The 22,329-nt window shown below is 38.3% G+C and overlaps 1 protein-coding gene across 1 annotated transcript in view; it reads right to left on the minus strand.

Moving 5' to 3' along the window:
• hcn4 (hyperpolarization activated cyclic nucleotide-gated potassium channel 4) overlaps positions 1 to 22,329 on the minus strand; it is a 73,127-nt gene that overhangs the window by 38,648 nt on the left and 12,150 nt on the right. Inside the window, exons 2-4 of the mRNA XM_086267302.1 lie at positions 16,824 to 17,247; positions 3,762 to 3,923; positions 92 to 310 (exon numbers count right to left, since the gene is read on the minus strand). Coding sequence (XP_086123428.1) covers positions 92 to 310; positions 3,762 to 3,923; positions 16,824 to 17,247 — 805 coding nt within the window. The remainder of the gene's footprint in view (positions 1 to 91; positions 311 to 3,761; positions 3,924 to 16,823; positions 17,248 to 22,329) is intronic.

Genomic DNA, 22,329 nt, shown 5'->3' on the forward strand with positions numbered 1-22,329 from the left:
CACAAGCCAGCATCCTGCATCCACACCACTGTCCTCTCTTTGAAGTAAATCAAGACAACACAACCATCAATAGCATGTCATCTTGACTCACCTTCTCCTGGTACTGCCGTCGAGATGAGTCCAGAGATTGGATTAGCGCAGTGGCGTGGCCCACAAACATGGCGTAGCAAGTAGCACCCACAATCATGCTGAGGATGGTCAGCCACACGTCTGTCATGCCCACTGGGGGGTACATGCCATACCCAATACACAACATGTGGCTCATAGCTTTGAAAAGTGCGTAGGAGTACTGCTGTCCCCATGTGTCATTCTAGATGAAACAGAGGAGACAGGGTGAGTTAGGGTGAGAACATCTGAACACTTCCTCGTTTGCTCTCTTGCAATCTCAACACGGCTGCTGATGGCACATTTCAGGTCAAAGAACACCCTGGCAGCCCATGAACATTCACAGACACATGCAATTACTTAAGACAAAACTAATGGCAGATGTCCATTTCAAACTCTCTCTGTCCAGTACAGAGCAGCTGGCAGGGTAAAATATACTTTTCAGTATGCAAACATTTGGAGCAAGCAGACATTTGGGTAGCTGCCTAAAACAGAGCCCTGGGAATCAGCAGAAAGAGCATGAGACACTGGAGGCTTGCATGACATAAAGTAGGTCAGCTATTTAGAAAAATGTGATTTCTCTGTGAGTTTTCTAATTTGTAGATAAATTGCCCCTTTTCCTTTAGTTCCCGGTGGTGGTTCATGGCAAATCAATATCAACTCTCTCCTGGGGGTGACATGTCCAAATTGCTTTCAAACTCATTTCCACAGTGGAAAAGCCGGGACTGATAGCAAATTTATTAGTGCCCTCGGGGAAAGGTAAGGAGTGATAACCTAGCAAGATAATAGGACAGCTACTGTAAAAAACAAAAAAAGGAAAAAAAAAAATCTGTAATCATTCGAATGAGAGTCAAACCAACCACGACTGAATCACAGTTATCAATACTAACAACCTCTTCTTCTACCAGGTAATGTGAGCAAAAACACGAGGTGCTTTCCAACAGAGAAATGCCTGCCCTGAGGCTTAAATTAATTCAGAAAAAAATATATTTGTTATTCTGTCACATTGAAAACCGTTGTACGTAATGCAATTAATTAGACAGTGTTTACTGTGTGAAACAAAACAAACTCCATTTTGATGTTAATAAGAGGCTACATCCCTCACACAGGGATTTAAAGTAAGTACATTATGAATCTTTTTCCTTCACATCTCCGGGCCTCTTTACACTGGATGCATTTGGGAGCATCCAGTGTAATGCTCTTGATGCTCCCAGAGCAACTGGCTGCTTCTTAGGAAGCAGCCAGTTGAAGTTATGGATACAGAACTCTGAGCTGTAACAACATGACAAAGAGTAAATGCCCAAAAATAATCTAGTCAGAACTGCATCAAATCAACTAGCGACAAGGAATTTGGCAGGTCATATGCTAGAGTCACTGAGATGGAGAGATAATGGTACTACTACATTTGAAAATCATTTGACTTACATCTAAATTAGATTTGGGTAAAAGTAAGCTTTGGTATTAAGTATAATAAATAACATTTATCTAAAAATACTCACACATAGCAGGAAAATTTGATTGGTTTGTTTTACATGACTTTTAAATCTGCTTTGCTTTGTTGCGTTTTTATGTAGCCTGTGATGTTATATCGGATTTTTCTATGTATACACAGTTCAAATATGTTTTTCAGAACAAAACAAAGAGATTAGCACAGCAATCATATCCTAGTTTTCTGTGCCGCAAAGCAAGACATTAAATTGTATCTTAATGCATGCATTCTTTTTGAACCTTAATCACAAGCCACAGTTTACATTATGTATCCTGACAGCTCAGCCTTATGTAACTTAAAATAATCCGCTTGCACATTTGCTTAATGTATCAAATATCAAAGTGGGGGTGAAATGTATTTATGATTGTAGCAAAGAGGGGCTAAAAAAACTATAGAACTGGAAGAGAACAATGCAACAGAAATCTCAATCTTTTCTCGAAAAGATAATTAAACACGGAGTTTGATTAGATTGGGAGCTTGATTAAAGGTTTTTTTTCACACTGTCCACGAAATGGAGCCACTGTTTTGAGTGTGCATCTCTGCAATGAGACACATGTAGAAAACGAGCTAAAATTATCTTAAGCGTGAAACATCTCAAGGGACAGTAGTTTTCAACATCTGCTGTTTCTTATGCTTAAATATAAGTGAGGCAGATTCAGTGAAACAAGTGAGCATGTCAGGGAGGCAGCGAGGCATGCTTAACCAAATAGATCATACCTTGAGCAATGCAACTATGTGACATTTGTTCCGGCATAGAGAGCTGAACTTACAGTTGAACTGAAGCAGCTTTATATATATATTTCAAACTGAGATTTTGTGTATGATTTTTTTTGTTAGTCCTTAAATGTATGATTATTCAATATTTCCTTTTTTGTTTACTTTATTAGTAACTATTGAAGTAAATAAATAAGTAGTAAATATTTATCAAATTCTGCTGAAAATAATATATATGTCAAACCAATTTAACTTATTCTGTCTAGAAAACATATATTTCCTTACACATTAAACTTTAGCCTGCTGAAACTTGAAATCAGTTTAAACTCTCACTATTGATTCATTACTGGGGCTGTTTGGTAAGAGTGTAAGCCAACGATAGGTAGATGCTGCAATTTATTATAATTGTAATACTAAAAAAATTGTAAATGCTGAAAAGACAGACAATTGGTTTAAAAAGACACCCAGGATTAGCTCACTGACTGAACATACAGTATATCTGTCAGTACTAAAAACCACAAAACACTTCAATGAGCCAGGGGAACAGAGCTAATGCTAACTGCTAAATAATCAAATGGTATGTCACGCAGTATTACTCACTTGCTTTGTTCAGCAAGTGAGTCGTAAGTGCTGCAGTAAAAACCTTTGTGTCTAAATTTCACTGCAGTCTCACAGTCTGAGAATTTAGTGAGTACATAATCTACTAGAATTCACTAGTGTACCTATATGGGGTAGGTGGTATTGCTAATTGTGAAATCAGATTCCTTAGTAAGGTGCTGTAGAAGACTTGAGCGCACTAATTGTGAATTTTTGGAGTCAGTATTGATGTTGCCGTAGGCTAATACCAAGCAATTATATCAGCTGATTGAGATATTGGTCAAGCTCCAGTGTGGTAATGAATATTCACTGAAATCAGACCACTTCTCACCCCCAAAATCTGACAATATCTGAATGACTTTATAACGTCACAAGTTGACATGAGACCATCAGTTTTGGGTGAACAGAATATCCACGGTGATGCAGCCCCCTCCCTTGAGCTAATAAAAAAGAGATCTCCGGTGACCCACTATTCTGGCAGCTGTTTCAGCAAAACAACAAAATTAAAGCTCAGCATGTGTGCTCACTGGAAACTGTCAATATCCAGCCGATATTGGATAAGGGATAGCTGTCTCCCTCAGAAAGTCAATGTTCCATGCACATCCTCCTTTCACAATAATGACAAATGTCAAGAGCTCCAAATAAATAAAAATGATCAGTAAATTGAATAAATGTGGACAAATGTAGCAGATAAACATATTTGACTTAGGGTTTAAAATGACAGATATGGAAGGCAGTCTTACCCAGGAAGCTGAAGAGTTTTAGAACAGTAATTACTGAGGCTGACAGACAAGATAAGACAGAGCATAATCTGATTTGAACAGGCAGGAGGACTGTGTGCAGGAGAAGCACTTACCACCATCTTATTTTTGGACACCCAGCAGTCAGCAGGGAAGTCCTGGAGCATGGGCACCAGGAACTGCAGGCAGCCATCCCAATGACAGAGCAGCAGCATCATGCCGATTAGATTGACTATTCGTACCATGGCGCTGGCTAGGTCATAGGTCATGTGGAAGATCTGAGGAGTTGAAGAGGAAGGAAGCAGGAAATGAGTTAGTGAATGATGACTCAACATGCTGATGGTCAAATCCCTGAAATCTCTCTAGAACGAAAAGCACACACACATGCACAAAGAAGATTTTCTTCCTCCACAAGCATTTCAAAGATTTCTGGCTCTATTCTTCGCTCATGCCATGCAATGTGTTTGCAGTATTAGATTTAAAGGCCATTGTACTCAGCCTATAGAAACCATAGCTTTTTATTTTACACAGATGAGTTGGTGGATGCAGATCTTGCTGTTGTCACATTTCACTGGGGATGGCCAGTGAAATGAAAGCTTAAACAGATAAACTGGGACCAGAGCTTTATCGTGTGCTGCTGAATCACTCTTATCAGGCACTCAGCCAAACACAATAATGGTGCAAGGGTAGAGGTGGCTATGCTCCTGGGGTGAGAGCTTTCACAGGCTGGGTTTGTTAATCCTAATGATACTCATAAGGCGCTCCAGGACTTCTGGGCTGGTGTAGATTTTAATGGCCTCAACCATTCAAAGCCTCTTAATCCCACTGAAGACTATGTGCATTGCTAACCACTTGGCTCCTTATTAAAATACACTTGGTGCCTTTAAAGGGGTTGTGTTTAAGAGGGGATATTTCATTTTTACTTTCTTGTTTAGCAATAGGTAAAAATGTGAAATGAAGCTAAGACATGTCATGTCAGCGAAAGTTTAATCTGAGTCATTCGATCCTAAAGCACTTTGTTTGTTTATTTTTCTGTTTTCATTCGAAGGCATACGAAATGTAAGTGTATCTGGGTATTTTATCTCTGCTTTGTTAAGGAAGAAACTGGCAGGGAGTGGTGTTATGTTTGTCAGTGTGGGTGCTGCTGCACCATCAAATCACATCAATTTAGTTCTGTCAACAAGATAGCATGAAGCCAGAGGTATGCCCAGAAAATTGTACCTCTCAAAGTGGATGGAGACATCCTCACTCACGCACTCTGTCTGTCCACATGCAGATACACAGTGAAACTCCTCTCCTCTCAAACCCTGTCTCATCTTTGTTTTTGTTCTGCTTTGGATTTCTTAAGCTCATGCACTTATACATGAGTAAAGCCAAATCATTTACCTAGCTCCGGAGCCGCATGCGGCTCTTTAGTCCTTATAGTGCGGTCCTCGTGGTTTGGGAAAATAAATTAGAAGTATTTAGCTGAAGTGTGTTTTATTTATGTTAGTTCTTCTTTCTTTTTAAACTTGCACTTCTAAATTGGAAGATTATTGTGATATTGAAATATAAAAATAAAATTATATTTTATTATTTTTTCATCACTCAAAATAAGCGTCACACTCGTGGAAGCCGGTATACCCGCCGAAACGTGCATTTATCGAGACTTTCAACCCCAGGTAGGCCAATTATGGATCTTCGGATCCACATTATGTCAGCGGCTATTCTCCACTGTGTCACAAACAAACACCGCTCACACCTCACAGATGACAGCTTATAGTCCTGCGTAAAGATGAAAGTGACTTCATACAGCCCCGATTTGCAGACGCTGTGCTCATATGGGATATGCGCAGAGGTTCAGGAGCAGAAGTCCCATTGTAAACATCACGGCAGACCCGACGATGTTTGCATGAACATGCTTTTCAGATTCTCTTTATTGACCACGTTTCACACACGGTTGTTGTACGCACACAGCCGGCTGTAGCTTTTCAGCTCACAGCCCGACACACACCAACACAACAGCACAGATAGCACAGGCGGCAAGGCGGCGAGGCGTGATTGCGGGTGCCGCTCAGGTGCGTTCGCCTCCCCTGCAGCAGCGCTGCAGACCACGCCCCGCCACTCACCTTAACCTGGTAAAATACATATTTAGACAGAATTTTGCAAATATCTATTTTTCCCTTTTTTAGCAGCATAGTGCTTTTTTTCCAATTATTTTTTAAAAGTCAGGTCAAGGCTCCAAAAGCCCAAAGGCGATATAAGGGTGGCGGCTCACAACTGTTTTTGTTTGCTACATGGATCATTTTAGTTCAGCTGGGTGTCTTTCCTTTTGTTATATTTCTTTAAGAGTTCAAAATGTGTTAATTACATAAATAAAATGTAACTTTCTCTGTAGCACTTCATGGATTTCATAAGCAACACACCTTAGTTGTTCACAAAAAGCATAAAGGTAAAAAACAATATATACAGTGTTATCTTCATTTTAGATGTCAAAAAGTATTTGCGGCTCCCAGTGTTTTCTTTTGCATGGAAACCGGGTCCAAATGGCTCTTTCGGTGTTAAAGGTTGCTGACAGCCATAAATAAGTTACGTTAGTTAATATGCTGTGTTGTGTGATGTCAAATTTCCTGCTGGAGCTGTAATGGCTTTCCGTAACATTAAAAGTGTTAAATTCACTCTGTGTGAATGAATAAATCATGAGGAGCCCTTTCCATCTTCTGCATTGAGTCTGATATATTTTTCATTTGTGAAATGGTATTCCAGACAGGAAAAGGATGATTCATAAAACACAGGATGCTTTTAAATCTATAAAAACTCGCAAAGTCATATGCAAATTCAAACACGGAGCATGCTATTCCTAGGACATGAAGGACTGACAGAGATATGAAGCTTACAAGCATATGAACTGCTTAGACTTAGACTAGAATTGTCATGTCTGATATGATCAGGCTTCTTTACCTTCAGAGTAATTGTGAAAGAAAAGCACATTTTGGTCAAATGACACATTTTGGAAAAAAAGATACACTATAGTAGCAGATATTTAGAATGAAGGGAAACTAGATTGTCATATGAAAGATTTTCCACCATATTTGAACTGTACTGAAGTTGAACTGAAATACTATAGAGACATAACATTTACAATGTAATCATTTTCATAATTTTACATTGAAAATATACAGTACAGCCAGTTCTCTATGTATAGTTTGTGTTGCCCTCAGGTTATCCAAGCCTCAACACATTTCTACCTCTTCTAAGTCCCCAATTCTGATGACCAATAATGCCACATTTTTATGGTGTTCCCTTTAAAAACTACATGTAAATGCATCATTATAACCTTGATAAGCAGCTGTTACTGCAAGCATCTAAATTGGTGCACAATACCACTTCCTCTTGGGACAAATCTCTTATTATTATACAGGCTGTCCTTGAACCTGTCAATATACTGAATACTATCAAACTCAGCAATGTCAGCATGTTTCTAAAGCATGACAGATTCCCTTCAGTATCTTGTGCCACAGCCTGAATGACTTATTACTGTTCAACAATAACTCCTGCTACTTTCCTACTGTAGATATGTCCTCAAAAGACCCCTGGCACTTTAACAGAATAAAGCCTATGGAAACTGTGACGGATAATGCAATGCAAATCTCCGGTTTGTAACCCAAACTGTACTGTCAGTGGAGGAAGGTGATTCCCCTATCTCCCTCCACAGCTGTAATCAATTCAAATATACCCCTGCCAAGCACGGAATAGACTTTCCAGTTATGACAAAAATTATTCCCAAGATTGGTTCTGTTAGAAGGTGGTTAAAAAATCATTATTCTCAGGCGCGAGAGGGAGGTCTGTGTATATATCCTCTCTTTACTTCTAATGGTTTTTCTAGATTAAAACAGCACATAGTTAAGCAAGTCTACTCTGTGTTTTGCGTAATTGTACAAAATAAATCATGTACATTTTCAGGATTTAAAGCAAACACAAATCTGCACGCACACACTCTGCATACAGAGCATTACACAACATGGCATGTTACATGGAGGATGATGAATTGCTGACCACTTCCTTTTAATTGATAGGAACACAGAGTGAGCCTGGCACTCTGGCATAAGCAAGAGTGCTTTGATTGATTAGGGCAAAAAAATACAACCCAACAGTTTCATCCCATTCTTTTTTCAGTTTTCACAATCCTCATTAGAATACTCTAAATTCATATTTTTTTGTATTTTTTTTAGCTAATGCAATACATAACCTATAGAAGGTCAACCTGAACACCTTCAAAAATACAGGAAAATGAACTGACAACACCCCCCCCCCCCCCCCCCCAAAATAAATAAATAAATAAAAATGTAGGTTTCCTGACAGTGAGATAAGATTTGCAAATTAGAAAGATAGTACTGCATGGCCCAACAGCTGGTGCTACAGGCACTCATCAATATGGCAGGTACAGTGGGTGAAACAATTATTTGAGCCCCTGCTGATTTAGTAAGTTTGCTCACTTATAAAGATATAAACACTCTCTAATTTTAGTGGTAGTTTCATTTTGGAGACACAGGATATCAACCAAAAATCCACAACATGTCATTGGGTGAAAAAAGTATGTGATACTCAAGCAAAATATGACTTGGTGGATAAACCCTTGTTGCAAAGGACAGCTGTAAGATGTTTTTTGTAGCTAGTTAAGAGAAGAAGTTTGTCATCCAAGATTTTACAGTACACGGTTCGGTCCACTGGCCTCTCAATGTGATGAAGTTGTCCTGTACCAGAAAAGCATCACCTAAGAATAATCTTTCCACTTCCATACCGACTATGAGGATGGTGATCTTTGGGTCATCCTCACAATTTCCCTTCCTCCAAACATAACTACTATTACTGAATTCCAAAAAGTCTAAATAGTATCAACAAAAATAAAAAACTGAATCATTTTTCATCCAACAAAACAAATACACACAGCAACTGAAATATAGCTACAAGTCCAGCATAGCCTAGGACTGCATAGTACTCCCTGGGTTGAGGTAAAGTGCTCTAAGGTCTAATGAACATTTTGAATTATAATTCCTAAAACTTGCAACTAGACATTGAGGGTCCTTGGGCCTTGCCATTGTAAGAAGCCTTCATTTTTCAGTGTGTGAGTCATTTGGGTCCTCACGATTAGTAGTCGGTGGATTACGCATCAGGCTGACATCCTCTGGAGCATAAAAAAAATGCTATGGTGAGCTACCAGTTCCCCTGCATGCAAAGCTGTCAAACAGAGTTGAATGTGGAACAGTATTTTCTTACTAGATTAAGTGGCATATCATGAAACACTGAGTTCAAGGTCCAATCAGAGTTATGAGAATAGTCGAGGCTGGTAGTCATGAATTCAGTTAAATGACAGTTAACAATTGCCGCCAGACTGTTTAAGCTTTCGTTGTTTATACTCCTGCTGCTTTGGTGGATTGAACAACAGCTTAAGGCCCCTGCGGGGAGCATTCAAAGCATTAGTGGTGTAGTTTCAAACTTTAAGAACATTCGTTTTTAGAATCTCTCAGTGTACAGTGTCATTTATTCAATTTCTTTTTCTTCAGCTGCATCCATCCCATTCATCAAATTTGTCATATTCCCCAAAAAGGTTAATAGAAATGACGAAGCCACTCATTTTTCGTATTTAATTAGTAGTTAGCTTAATGTGTTGCAATAAATTGTAAACAGAGGCTTTCAGTACTCCGTGGTTTCTTTGGTTAACTACTTTCGATACAGGCTATGTAAGTAAATTGATTTAGAATGATAAAAAGATCGTTTCACTGGAACTACTTAGAAGGTATCCTTTATCAGGAATTAATGTCCACCCTGCAGCCAGATATAATTGACTATTCATCTAGATCTTGGTATAAAAGGTTGTAAGTACTCTGAAATGGAGGCTGTAATTGTCTGGGAAAAGCCACTTTAACCAAAGCCAGTGTTTCAAGGCACAAAATGAACAAGTTAAATACTCACAATAGAAACAATACTAACACCGTTAGTCAATTATAACCAATTATTTTTTTTGATTGCTGAAATCCATAATCCTGCTGAAGACCACCACTGTCAAGTACAAACTATCAGCACATTTTATCGCTACAGAAAATGGCACTTATTTACTGAGCACATATGCTTGTATACGTACAAATATAACAAGTAATAAACACAAGGATCAAATATGGCACTACAGTCACAAACAGCATCAGGCCCAGACAGGCAGGGAGAAAATGAAGGCAGCTGCAGAGTCATCTCAAACAGATGGAGTGAGAGGAGTGTGATTCAGGTGAGAGAATAGATGCATTTGTCCCATGGTGCTGATGGTAGCTGTCCAGACACAGTCATTGTAGCACTATACTGAAGCATCTGTTGTTCGCTGCTCATACTGCTAATGATGATGAATGTTTGGCATGATTGTATCTTGACACACGAGAAAAAACACAATCCTTCACTCATATTGTTTTTCGGAAGCCATGTTGCAGACATGGCATCAGAAAAACATGCCTTGTATGCCATAGACCAGGGGTGCCCAATCCCGGTCCTCGAGAGCTACCGTCCTGCAGCTTTTAGATGCATCCTTGTTCCCACACACCCGAATCAAATGAATGGCTTGTTATCAGGCCTTTGCCAAACACGATGGCATGCTGAAGAGGTAATCAAACCATTTGATTCAGCTGTGTTGGAGTAGGGATGCATCTAAAAGCTGCAGGATAGTAGCTCTCGAGGACTGGGATTGGGCAGCCCTGCCATAGACCAATTGAAAGGCACACAGTTTTAGCTACACATAAAAAAAATGCTCTATAGATAGCAGATATTTGGTGAAAACACACTGTTTTAGTGCAATCTGTCTTGTCCCTGCAAATTGTTCTAATTGTGTCCAAGTAGCCTACTGGATGTTAACAGTAGCACAGTTTATGAACTAGATCAACCCCTGCACTCCTGTATTATTTTTAATCATCCAGCATGATGGCAGATTCGGGGGAACAGGCTGTGGGCAGGGGTTAGATTTCTCACTGTAAATGCCTCGACCAAAATGTCATGCTCATGCATACTGTCATGGTGGACAAAGAGCATGAGGAGAATGCAAAGTAGGCCTGGTAGTGGACCACAGGGAACACCCTTCCATCATCTGTCTAAACAGGCCTGGAGGGCTCAGATCACAAAAAACACCCTGACTATGCTCTGTACCAAGGTGCGCCTTTGGGTTTGCGCTGAATTACACATTTCACTGTAATAGTTTTTTAAGCAAACCCACTGTGGGTATTCATATCGCAAAAGACTCATTCAGAGTGTTGAGGACCTGTCACTGTTGCTGGCAAGCCTCATTGTGCACTCAATAATAGCCCATTAAATCTATTCTTCCTGCTTTTCTTATCTCTGAAAGACCAGTCCTTGGCTAAGGTAATGGGTCAGTGAGCAGGGAGCTGATTAGTTGATTTCACTTATTTAAATATTTTTGTATAGATCTACTGAGTGGAAATGAAAGGTGCTTCGTTCCATCACCAGACCCATGGGAAAGCCACACAACTGACTTCCATCACAATGCCTGACGTATTGCTTTGTTTCTTGGAAACTGCAGCACAAAGCCACCACAGGGCTGTAAATCTTAATAATCCAAGCAGTAAATAGTAAAAGAAACTCAATTTCTGACACTTTTTGACCTTTTTTAAAAAGTCGGTCCCTCTTTCTCTCTCTCTCTAAATAGACACACACACACACACACACATTTCACACAAACCTACACATTTAGCAAAGCTCTACCATATACCAACAATTTATCTTGCATTTGATGCAACTGATAAACTTCACTTCCCACACTCTATTACTTTAAATTATTTTTTGCTTTCCACTCGGATGACTAAATAAATAAATAAATGATCAATTAAAAAAACCCTCTTTGACAAACAATTGTATCTTGATCCACACTGAAAGCAACATTTGCTGGGTTGCCCTATTGAAACGGTTTTGCTGTAGGCATCAGGCATCGTGAGAGGAAGCCCGTGGAGCTTTATCATTAGTGCGCTGCCTTGAATCTGATTTAACAGGATGACTAATCTCATCCAAGTCAGTGGTTCGTCAACAGGAGACAACTCCAATGAAGAGAATATCCGGTCACAGTCTTATTTTTATCCCAATGAAAAGTGACGAGAGGAAGCTGACCAGATGAGGACAGGAGAGACGAATAATGACACTCTGCTCTGTCTGTGTCTGTGTAAGTCTGATGAATATCTGCATACTGTATTGAATATTGAACACCGGCATGTAGCCACCTTTTTGTTTGTAAAATGTATTCTGTCAACATGGTAATTGTAATATCACCTTTACAGTATGATGAAAGTGTAATAATACAGAATCAGACAGCATCCTGTGAGCAAGCGTTTGTTGGCACTGAGAAGGAAAAAGACCCGTTGGGGATGAGGAGAGAGAGTTTAATAACTGATAATAACAACTATTGCTTAAATGCAAAGTGGTGCATGAACACCACTGAAAAGACTCAGGGTCACCTGATCCAGCCCTAACTACAAGCATTTCCAAAGAGAAAAAAAATACAAACTGGGAACTGGTTACAGAGAAGAGGGGGCTGAAAACTGAAGGCTCTGCCTCCCATTCTACTTTTTAATACCCTTTAAACCACAAGTAAGCCTGTAGTCCGAGAGCGAAGCGCTCTACTGGGGTACTGTGAGATCTTTAACATCAGATCGGGCCTCATTATTCAAGATCTTTTATGTGAAAAGAATAATTTTAAATTGGATTCTGGATTTAACAGGGAAGCAATGAAGCGCAGCTAATTTACAAGAAATATGCTCTTTCTATCTAGTCCCTGTTAGTAATCATGCTGCAGAATTCTGAAGAAGATGATGGGAAGCCAATCAGATGAAAGTGGACTTACGGTGATGGACAAATAGTTTAAATGGCTTTTTCAGGACAGTGGATGAAGTTTTGCACAACCATGCAACATAAATGTTCCAGGAATACGACCACAATAATGGAGGAAATTAGTATAGCAGGTTCCTTCACAGTTTAATGATTCCATTGATGAGTGCAAAGCATGTATTTCACATTATTTCAAAGAACAACAGGAAAATCTACATACAAACCAGCAACTGTGTGAAATACATTATTTCACACAGTCATGGTTTATTGTCAATATTATATCGATCCATGGTTTATTACTTATATATATAATGTGACTTATTGACAAATAATTTAAATCCCTTTAAAAATAAAATCAACTAAAACAAACAAAGAAGCCTAAAGCAAAGCCTTTTTTCTCTCTATGTGGGGTAGTTTAGGAGTTCACAATAGACAGATTATGTATACTGACTGCACCATACTAAACCAAATATGTATTTGCACATGCATGCATGAATGTGCAAGTTAGAACTATTTCCCTGAATTGTCAAGAATTTAATTAAACCAAAGCTAAGATGACTTTACAAATTAAATTTTTTCCCACATAAGAACCGTCAGTTAGATTTGGTCTCTTTAAATCTCTGAGTTGAAACCATGTCACCTATAAAATGATGATTCTGTGACAAATGATATTGAGCCATATATAGTTAACTGTCCCCAAAGGATTATGAAACAAACTTATGACGTTTATTCTATTGCTGAGAATGTGTAGGTCACAATAAAGCAAATCGGTTTTTCTAAAGGGGTGATGTGAAGCAATAAATGACTTAGTTAAGTTAGTCCCTTTATGCAATTTGTCTGGAAGTAATCTGATAGCTCTGGGAATAAGATTTTATCCATTTATTTTTTATGTCTTAAAAACACCTTACTTTTAATACACTTAAAAAAAAAATTTTTGCTGCACCCTGAACCATACCTCTGTTTATGTCCTTTGGTATGATTATATTCCTTTGTCTTCTTCTGATTCCTAAAAAAGCATCATCCACTGCAATTCAGTACATGGAAAAAAGATTCTAATTTTAAAAACTTGTTCCCCACAGTATCACTCTTCAAGGCATTAAACCATGCAGTAGAGTTCACTGAGCTGTATCCAGCACTTCCCAGAAGAAATGTCCTCTGCGTGACTTCTTACAGAAGAGGAAATGAAACTCAAACAATAACAAACCAAATGAATTTGTGCGGAACTATTTCTAGCTTGCAGACACTTGTGAAATATGAGTGAAATAAATCAGCTTTGCCTTTCGGAGGACATTGGGGCATCACAGGTCTGCAGCTTCTGCTATGTTACTACACATCTCATCGTGCCACATTTAGAGTGCCGAGCAATGCTGAATTGCATTTATTGCACTTATTGGCAAAAATTGCACATTTTCATGGATCAAAAGGATTCTGCCTCGATTCTGTAAACAAGGACAAATATTACCTTTTTTGTGGTTGTTTTGTTAGTGTTTGAGTGTGCTTCTTTCCACTTTTATAGTCTTTCAAAGTTCAATATGTAGGTAAATAGACAAAGGGGGAATAAGGTCAGTGCGATGTTTACCAAAATATTCAAATGGTGATAAAATACATACACCTTGTTTGGAATGTAGCTGCCAATAGGAAAAGTCAAAAAGTCAGTTGGGTGGTGAGATCTCGGCGACAAGTTATTCTGCAGTGACAGATGACATTTCAGTGAGATTTCATCTGGAGTACTCTGGCGCTGAGGCAAAGCTGGCCTTTCACTCTGTCTGCCTAACTAGCATTCATCAGCAAACGCTCACACACAATATCCGCACACATACACCACCTACACAGGAACAGAAAATCTAAATGGCAACTGGCTCTGTGAGTGTAATGCCCCCTTTTGTTGTTGTATTGTTTCAATGGTTTTAGATTCTGCAGTCATCAGTAACTTGCAGTGTCCTTGTAAGTTTTTCCCATTCACATCATTATGGATATTTTTTCTCCCATTAGTCTGTTTTCCAATACTTCCAGTAATGCAAAATTCCTAGATTGAGATTGTGGTGCATTACATCAGTGGCCCATGGCTAAAAGCAAGTTCTGCAGGTAGAAGGATGTTTTATTCAATCCTCCTTTATTCCTTATTCTTTTCCCTCTTCCCTCCCTTTCTTACCCCATGTTTTCTCTGTTATCTCATTGCATAGGCTGAACATGTAACAGCCCACTGTCCGAGCTATTCAAATCAAGGTTAGTTTGTAATACATGTATTCCTGCCTTCATTTTAAGTTCAGAAGCACAGCAGTAGGCATGCATAGAGACACAGGGTGACAAAGGAATCCTCCCCCAGTGATTTATTTGAACTTTTCCTCCCTTTGAAATGGCATCACAGAGGCTCTGCATGATTAATGTCATCACACTTATATACACTGTTCTATCCAGCTGCTCTATCCAGCTAAATATTTGAAAACCAGGAACTTCCCAATTCATGGTGAAAGGTCTGGATATAGATTGATGTGAGCATTTTCAGCGTTTCCAATTGCTACACAGTCAGCTGAACATACCCAACAAGTAACACTCCAGTGGTGAATTTTACAATCTATGCAAATAAGCTAATAGTGTTTATTTGTAATATTGTATTGGATAAAGTTGAATATGAAAAAAAGATGCACAATAAAACAAAAAGCGATAAACAAAAATAAAAATTATGATCTCAAGATTTTATCTTGGATAAGAAGGTGATTTCTGAAACATTCTTTGATTTACTAGTTAGTTCACTAGTTAGTTGATTATGATTATTATTCTCGTTGTTGTTGTTTATTGATTTATATTGAAGCCCAAATGCAGATATTTCTGAATGAATTCGAGCTAAACAGAGTACTAGTGGAGTTGGTCCCATAGAGCACAAGCGGTTGCTGAATGTTTTGATGAATATGAAAATTATAGTAATCACAAGCTACAGTATTTCCTCCAGCTCTAGAAACTTGGAGAAGTGACGCCACAACTTGCCAAGCTGCTCCGATGGCACGCTGTAGCCCTAACTAAAACACTATGCTGGGATTTCCCTTTTATTCAAACTCTTAAAGATAAGATGTTCTTTTATTAACTTTTCTCGAGCAGATTTATTTTAATTATTTTAAAGTTTTGGCATTAATTTTTATGTATATGTAAAAAGAATGTTCCCAGTAACTTGCGTATATATATTCATCACGGGCATGGTTGTCATGGTAACAGCAAAATATTTAAAAGATCCAAAATAAATTCAAACTTGTGATTCTTGTTATTAAAGATACATGCTGTACACTCATTCCATCCTGGATAAAGAATAGTTCAAAGAAACCATTAAACGACTTAATTTAATTAACAACTTAATTAAATTACCATGACAATGATGCAGATGATGAGTAGATGTAAACTTCTCACAGCAATTGTACTTTTAAAACCTAAACATAACAAGCTAAATTTAGAGTTTAAATCAGTGAAAATGCCTTATCAACTTTTCTTTACTTTAAATTAAAAAAATAAATAAATAATAATAATTCTTTGATCAAGTGGAAAGTACCTGGACACAAAAGTAATTTCCCCAAACTAAACAAAGAGACACACTTCAGTACTGTGGAGATAATTTCATTTAGACGACACATCTGTTAAGTGTTGTTGTTCCTAGAATTTCACGGTCTGACTTGTAGCTGAAATATTCCTTTGCATGGCTAATTCCTCAATGATGCAGAGCAGCAGCATAGAGTGTCTTCCTGTTGACTCCATGCTGAGATTCTGATGCTTCACTTTGCACCTTTTACCTATGAGACTAAACAAGAAGATTCATCCAGTGAGAGTAATTGGAACTTTTCTAATTATTGCCACAATCATAATCATGCTTGTACTGCAGCACTGCCTCTTTGGACTCTGGGGTTCCACTGCTAGGACGGGCACACAGTGGGAAAATGCTAATCAACATCCTGCCTTCATCAACTTATTGGTGACTGGTACACAGCAAAGAGTCTCTTTTCTCTTTTCAAGGGTGGATGCAATCAGACGCAGCACCCATCCATATTTCTTTCCTGAAAGAAAAGGGGAAGCAAACATCTTTGCAGTGGCTCCCCAGGACAGAAATAGAATCTGAATTGCAATCGGACTTAGGGAAATGAATCCCTGTCTGTTTAACTATCTTCATGAACTAATATGCTTGTATGATGATCACTGCAAATGATGTAGTATGCTAAAAATTTTTTACTCCATGAAGAATACTGTTTTCTCAGTAACAATATAAAGCAGTTCACAAGATACACATTATAAACTAAACTTTCTTCAGACCTGTTCACATACAGTTTAACAGCCTGAAAATGATTTCTTACCTCCTCCCACTGGTGGATGTAGCGAATGAGTCTAGAGAGGCGCAGGAGGCGCAGCAAGCTTAGTATCTTGGTAAAACGGACAATGCGTAAGGCGCGTGCCGTCTTGTAGAAATCCGAGTCAATGCGCGTCTCCACAATGAGGAAGATGTAGTCTACGGGGATGGAGGATATGAAGTCGACCACAAACCAGCTCCGCAAGTACTTGATCTTGATCTGTTGCGGATCTAAGATGATTTCTGTGTTATCTTCCTTGACGATACCCGTCCTGAAATTAAGAACCAGGTCCATGAGGAAGAAGGTGTCGGAGACAACGTTGAACACAATCCACGGGGGGGTGTGCTCATCCTTGAAAAAGGTGATGCCCACAGGGATGATGATGAGGTTTCCAACCATCAGCAGCAGCATGGTCAAATCCCAGTAAAACCTTGTTGGTGAGAGACATGGAGAAATGCAGAAATATAATGAATAACAAAGTCAGAATATAAAAATATGAGGTAACTTTGTTGTGTTTGTCTTTCACAGCGTGAATGTTCTATAAACTGCACAATTTAACTGCCTGCAAACAAAATAAAAGACGACAACATTTTGTACATATCGATAGTGTCATTTTCTTTTAACTTATAGTGTGAGTATTAAAGTGGGCTGACATATACATATACAGCATAAGGCATAGTCAAATAAAATATGCATGTTTGATGAACTGAGGAGACCAACATTTGTTCTGTGTTAGATAAAACTTTAAGAAAAGGAATGTGTGGCCTCTTTTTCTTCCATCTGGCAGCTCCATATTTCATTCCATATTTATTGTTCAGTGTATCCACTATCAATATATCTCTACATCTTGGATCTCCTCTATTGTACCAATTTCCCTCTTATTTACAAAATCTCTTGCTTCTACTGACTTTCATTCCTTTCCTCTCCAGAGCATAGCTCCACCTCTCCGGGCTCTCTGTTCCACCTGCTTCCTACTCTGACTAAAGATCACAATGTCATCTGCAAACATCATTGTCCATGCAAACTCCTACCTGACCTCATCAGTCAACCGGTCCATCACCAGTTCAAACAAGAAGGCGATCAGAGTTGATCGCTGACATAATACCACCACGTCTTGAACCCATCTGTTACACCTAGCACATCTCACCATTGTCTTGCTGCCCTGATACCTGTCCTATAACAACCATACATACTTCTCCGTCACTCCCCTTAAACCTCTGCACTTTCTGATTCACTAACTGTTCACAAACAGCCAGCATCTCCTCACCTCTGTTTCCTTAACCTACATGTGAAAGGAAACTGAATGGTCCAATCACCATTCTCTCTCCCTTTGGAACACTCAACTGCTTCATCCAACTTACTTATTAGAATTCCTCTTTCTGATATTAAACCTGTGGGGCATACACACTGACAGCATTTAACATCACCCAGTTCCCTTTACCTGTCAGAGTCCCTGCCTTTCCTTCTCTCTCATCACTGACCTATTTTAAGCTTTTATTACTATGTATGTAGTGTTTAGCAAGCTTACATGAACATGGTGTAATAATGGTTTAATAAACTCTGCACTTATGAACGTAGCCAATATGTATCCATGACAAAAAGGGGGCCTGATATGAAAACATGTGTGTAGGCATGCCTCTAAATCACACCTCAAAGGTCAGCGGAGGTTAACTGTTAATTAAAAACTGTACTGTGACCTCGTCAATCTTCCAAACCAGAGAGTTTGGATATAAATTGCGCACTCTGCTGGCTCAGTAATTGAATCATTGTGCATTGGTGCAGTGATTGGTGATTTACCCACCCACTTCTAACTGGGCCATAAAAATTTGTCTTTGGACAAAACTTACACCAAGAGCAAGGCTATAAAAATGAAGAAGAATGGATGCTACATATATAAACAAGATAGGATAGAGATTTTTACTGAAAGCTCGCTAAATTACAACAATAAATTACTGCTGTTTGACTTCTTTGTTGGAGCTAAAATCGGTAGATTTCATGATTTATTCTCAGTATGTTTCAGTAAATATATCCAGTGTTTACAGTGAATTGCTGCTCCACAGAATCACACAGTCACATCCAAAAAACATCCCTTGTCCAAATCATGTTAAGTTAGATATACCAATATCAAAAATGTAAGATTTGTCCTGTTATTTGTTTCTGTATTTCTTTTGATAAACAGTTACAACTAAAACAACAATTTCTCTAAGAAATATGAGACATATGTGTGATTAAGCACATATTGTCATTACACACCTGTAATATATTCACTGATCTTTCACATTGCAGCAGTTTGAGTCCTTTTAACTGTACACAAGTCAAAAAACTTTTATTGATGCAGCAGAAAAGCAAACATTGGAAATCACTGCTGTTTGCAATATAGTATCCCTATTTCTTATTCTCATTGTTATGTCTGAGCCCACAATCTCTGATGCACACATCTATGGATAGAATTTACATCAGTCTGGGTGAAAATGTTAAAATGTTTCTTCAAAAATAGCACAAGCAGTTATGAGGTTTGTAATGTGTTTAGACAGTTCTACGCCATGCAGATATGTACACTACATCTCAGTTTTATGTGCATTGCGCACACAGACACATTCACTGAGGAAACAGTGACAGTAATTGGAATTCTTCAAAGTAAAAGGGTATCTACTTTTCCAGATTGTTGTCATGTGGAGTTATATTTAGACCGACCCTGCCACCACTGTGTGCTCACATTAAGACTGAAACCCAGAAGGACAAGTAAAACTTTGAAGGAAGAAATGCAAACATTGGTAAAGGCATTTGTGCTTCATACTGCCATGTTTCCCCAATATCAAACAATTTAAATATTATTTACATGAAATAAAGTTTTCCTTTTGTCTTACAGTATTTGTAACTTTCATTTTACTACTTATATTTGTCATGAAGGTGCAGCAAGACACACAAATTTTTCTTAAAATTCAAGATTGAGTTCATTTCCTCGACAAAGGCAAGACTGTTTTTATTATAACTGATCAAACATTATAATTTTGAGGAAAAAATAAAAATCAATGAATGAAAGCTTAAAGGAAATGTTTTTTCTTTTTTCCATGTTTGTAAAACATGCATGAAAACTGGTTTTCATGCCATAATAACAACATTTACGACAACTTTCTGAATTAGTACCATCTAACAAATAAATTCAGTGAACACCTCTGTTTAAAATGTTTAAGGCCTTGGACTAAGATTAGTCCATGTCTGGGAAACTGAGCCTAAAGGTCTATAGCCATACTAATAAGTCTGTGAAGCTGGATTCAGCCAGAGTGGTGCTTTGCCTGTACAATGTCAATAATAACATGCTTAAGCAGATTTAAGAGCAAATATTGCTGCACAATAAATAAATCTAAATATGAGGCAAATGGACAATGGACTTTGACCAGACAAAGCAGGCGCTTTGTAAATGCACTCAGAATTTTAACTGGGTATCTTTTAGCTACAGAGAAAAGGAGAAAGCAAGCTATAGAGATATAGACTTGATAATTGTCCAAGTACTGCTGACACCTGTCTGATCAAACCTCACTTATCACTATTGATACAATCATTGATTAAAGAAAATACAAATAAAAAGCAAATCTTGACTCTGATAATTATTGATTTTGCCCCAATACAATATTTTGGGATAAGCAGTTACTTTTAAAGAGCAGTGTAAAAATCTCCATGATCTCAGTGTGTCTCTATCAATAGACTATGTTTATGTGCATGTTTGTTCATGCATGCATGAATGAATGCTCATGATTTCTCTTTTTCAGTCTTGTAGCTGCCTTCTAATGGAGGTCAGGCCACCTAAACATAGCAAGGATCCATTTACTGTGTTTTATTATGCACTAGGACCCTGACATAGGAGACATTGTTCTATAAATATAGTTGGGTGAGCCTGGGATGTTAGACGGACATTTCAAAGGCATTAAACAATCTCATATCTGTATGTGCACAGAAAATCAGAATTTTCACCTGTGTGATGGGATACCACCTGTTTTAAAATAAAAGCAAAAGGAATACAGCTAGTATTGCTAGGTTAGCAGTGCTTTTATTTTGTTACATGATTGTTAAGGTGCTCCCGATTGATGCTGCGGCTATTATGGACACGTAAGCACAAACAAAAATGTAAAACTAGCAAGGTGTGAAATCCATTCTAAATGTCAAAAAATTAAAGGTTTTATTCAGTAAAGAAATACTACTTCTATGTCTGGATCTGAGTCCATTACATCAGTTCTACATGAATTAGTCTTTTGTAAAACACAAAGAATAAAACAGTGACAAAGTGCCTTATAAGTTTATAGCAAATTATGGAAATATGTGGCCAGCGATCACATTTTATGAGCAATTACATGACCACTGAGGAGTATCAGAGATTGCATGACAAAAAATGTAAATAACAGGAAGGCAGGTCTGATGGGTGTGTGTAAAACATATATGTATATTTTTTATTAATTAGTCTAGAAAAGCATTTTTTTTAAAACTAAAAAATATAGCCGTGGGATAGCTCACACCTAGCTTGTTATGATGCTCAGAGTTCACTGTACCGATGAAGGGAGCCCTGACATTTTGCTGTCTGCAGGGACAGAGTCACAGACCACTATGCTCTCCGGTGGGGTGACCAGGGACAGCAGGAACATGTTGTCACCCTTAGAGTGCATCTGACTACACGATAAGCCTTTCTCATTCTCCTCACCCTGCCAGCCAGGCTACCTGAAAGGGACTATGAGAGCCACCACAAACAGCCTTACAGTACACACGCTTACCTTTCAGAGTAGCTTATATCTAAATTGAGGAGGCACAAGGCTAGGATACGAAAATGGAGTATATACAGTATGGGATTGAATATACAGGGAGCAAATGTTCATAATTTTGTATGTGTGCACGTCTGCGCACCTGTTTACATTTTGATTGTAGAAATATCTATCTGCTGGCTACCATGCTGAGAAAATGATGGATCCCATACAATCGGATTGACTGTCGTGTCAGAATCGGAAGGCTTTTGATCCCCAGCTACTCCAGTGAGAGTGAGTGTGATAGATAAATGGCTCTACAGTTTGTGAATGTGAATGTGGCTTGTGCTGTAAAGCACTTTGAGTGGTCAGTAAAGACAAGACAAGTGCTGGAAAAGGAACTAGCTTTAAATGTCAGTCCCTATATCAGTCCAATCTGATTACTGCAGAGCTATACACTCTTTCAATACAAACTTCAGGTGTGTAAGACAACATGAAGATTTTTCTTCCATGTGGAAATGTCAGTTTGTATGTTTTCATATACAGTATGAGTTATTTCACTGAAGCTGTTAATCTGTCATTAGCTAAGCAGTTTAAACCCACTAATCCCACAGTATATATATTAAAACTGGTTTGTTGACCCATATAACCATTAAGATTACTTGGCTAAGGTGAGAGATTATCACTGTGTTGGTGAGAAGCGTTGAATGTATGTAAGAAGGAGAGTTTAATCACGGTGTTCATCATCTAATCCTCACCACTTAACCACCAAACCACCCACT

Source organism: Aulonocara sp. 'chitande type north' Nkhata Bay, linkage group LG1, assembly GCF_057382095.1.
Source record: "Aulonocara sp. 'chitande type north' Nkhata Bay isolate Kocher_YH1m ecotype deep benthic linkage group LG1, A_spYH_male_GT1.1, whole genome shotgun sequence".
In the NCBI taxonomy this organism is placed as follows: domain Eukaryota; kingdom Metazoa; phylum Chordata; class Actinopteri; order Cichliformes; family Cichlidae; genus Aulonocara; species Aulonocara sp. 'chitande type north' Nkhata Bay.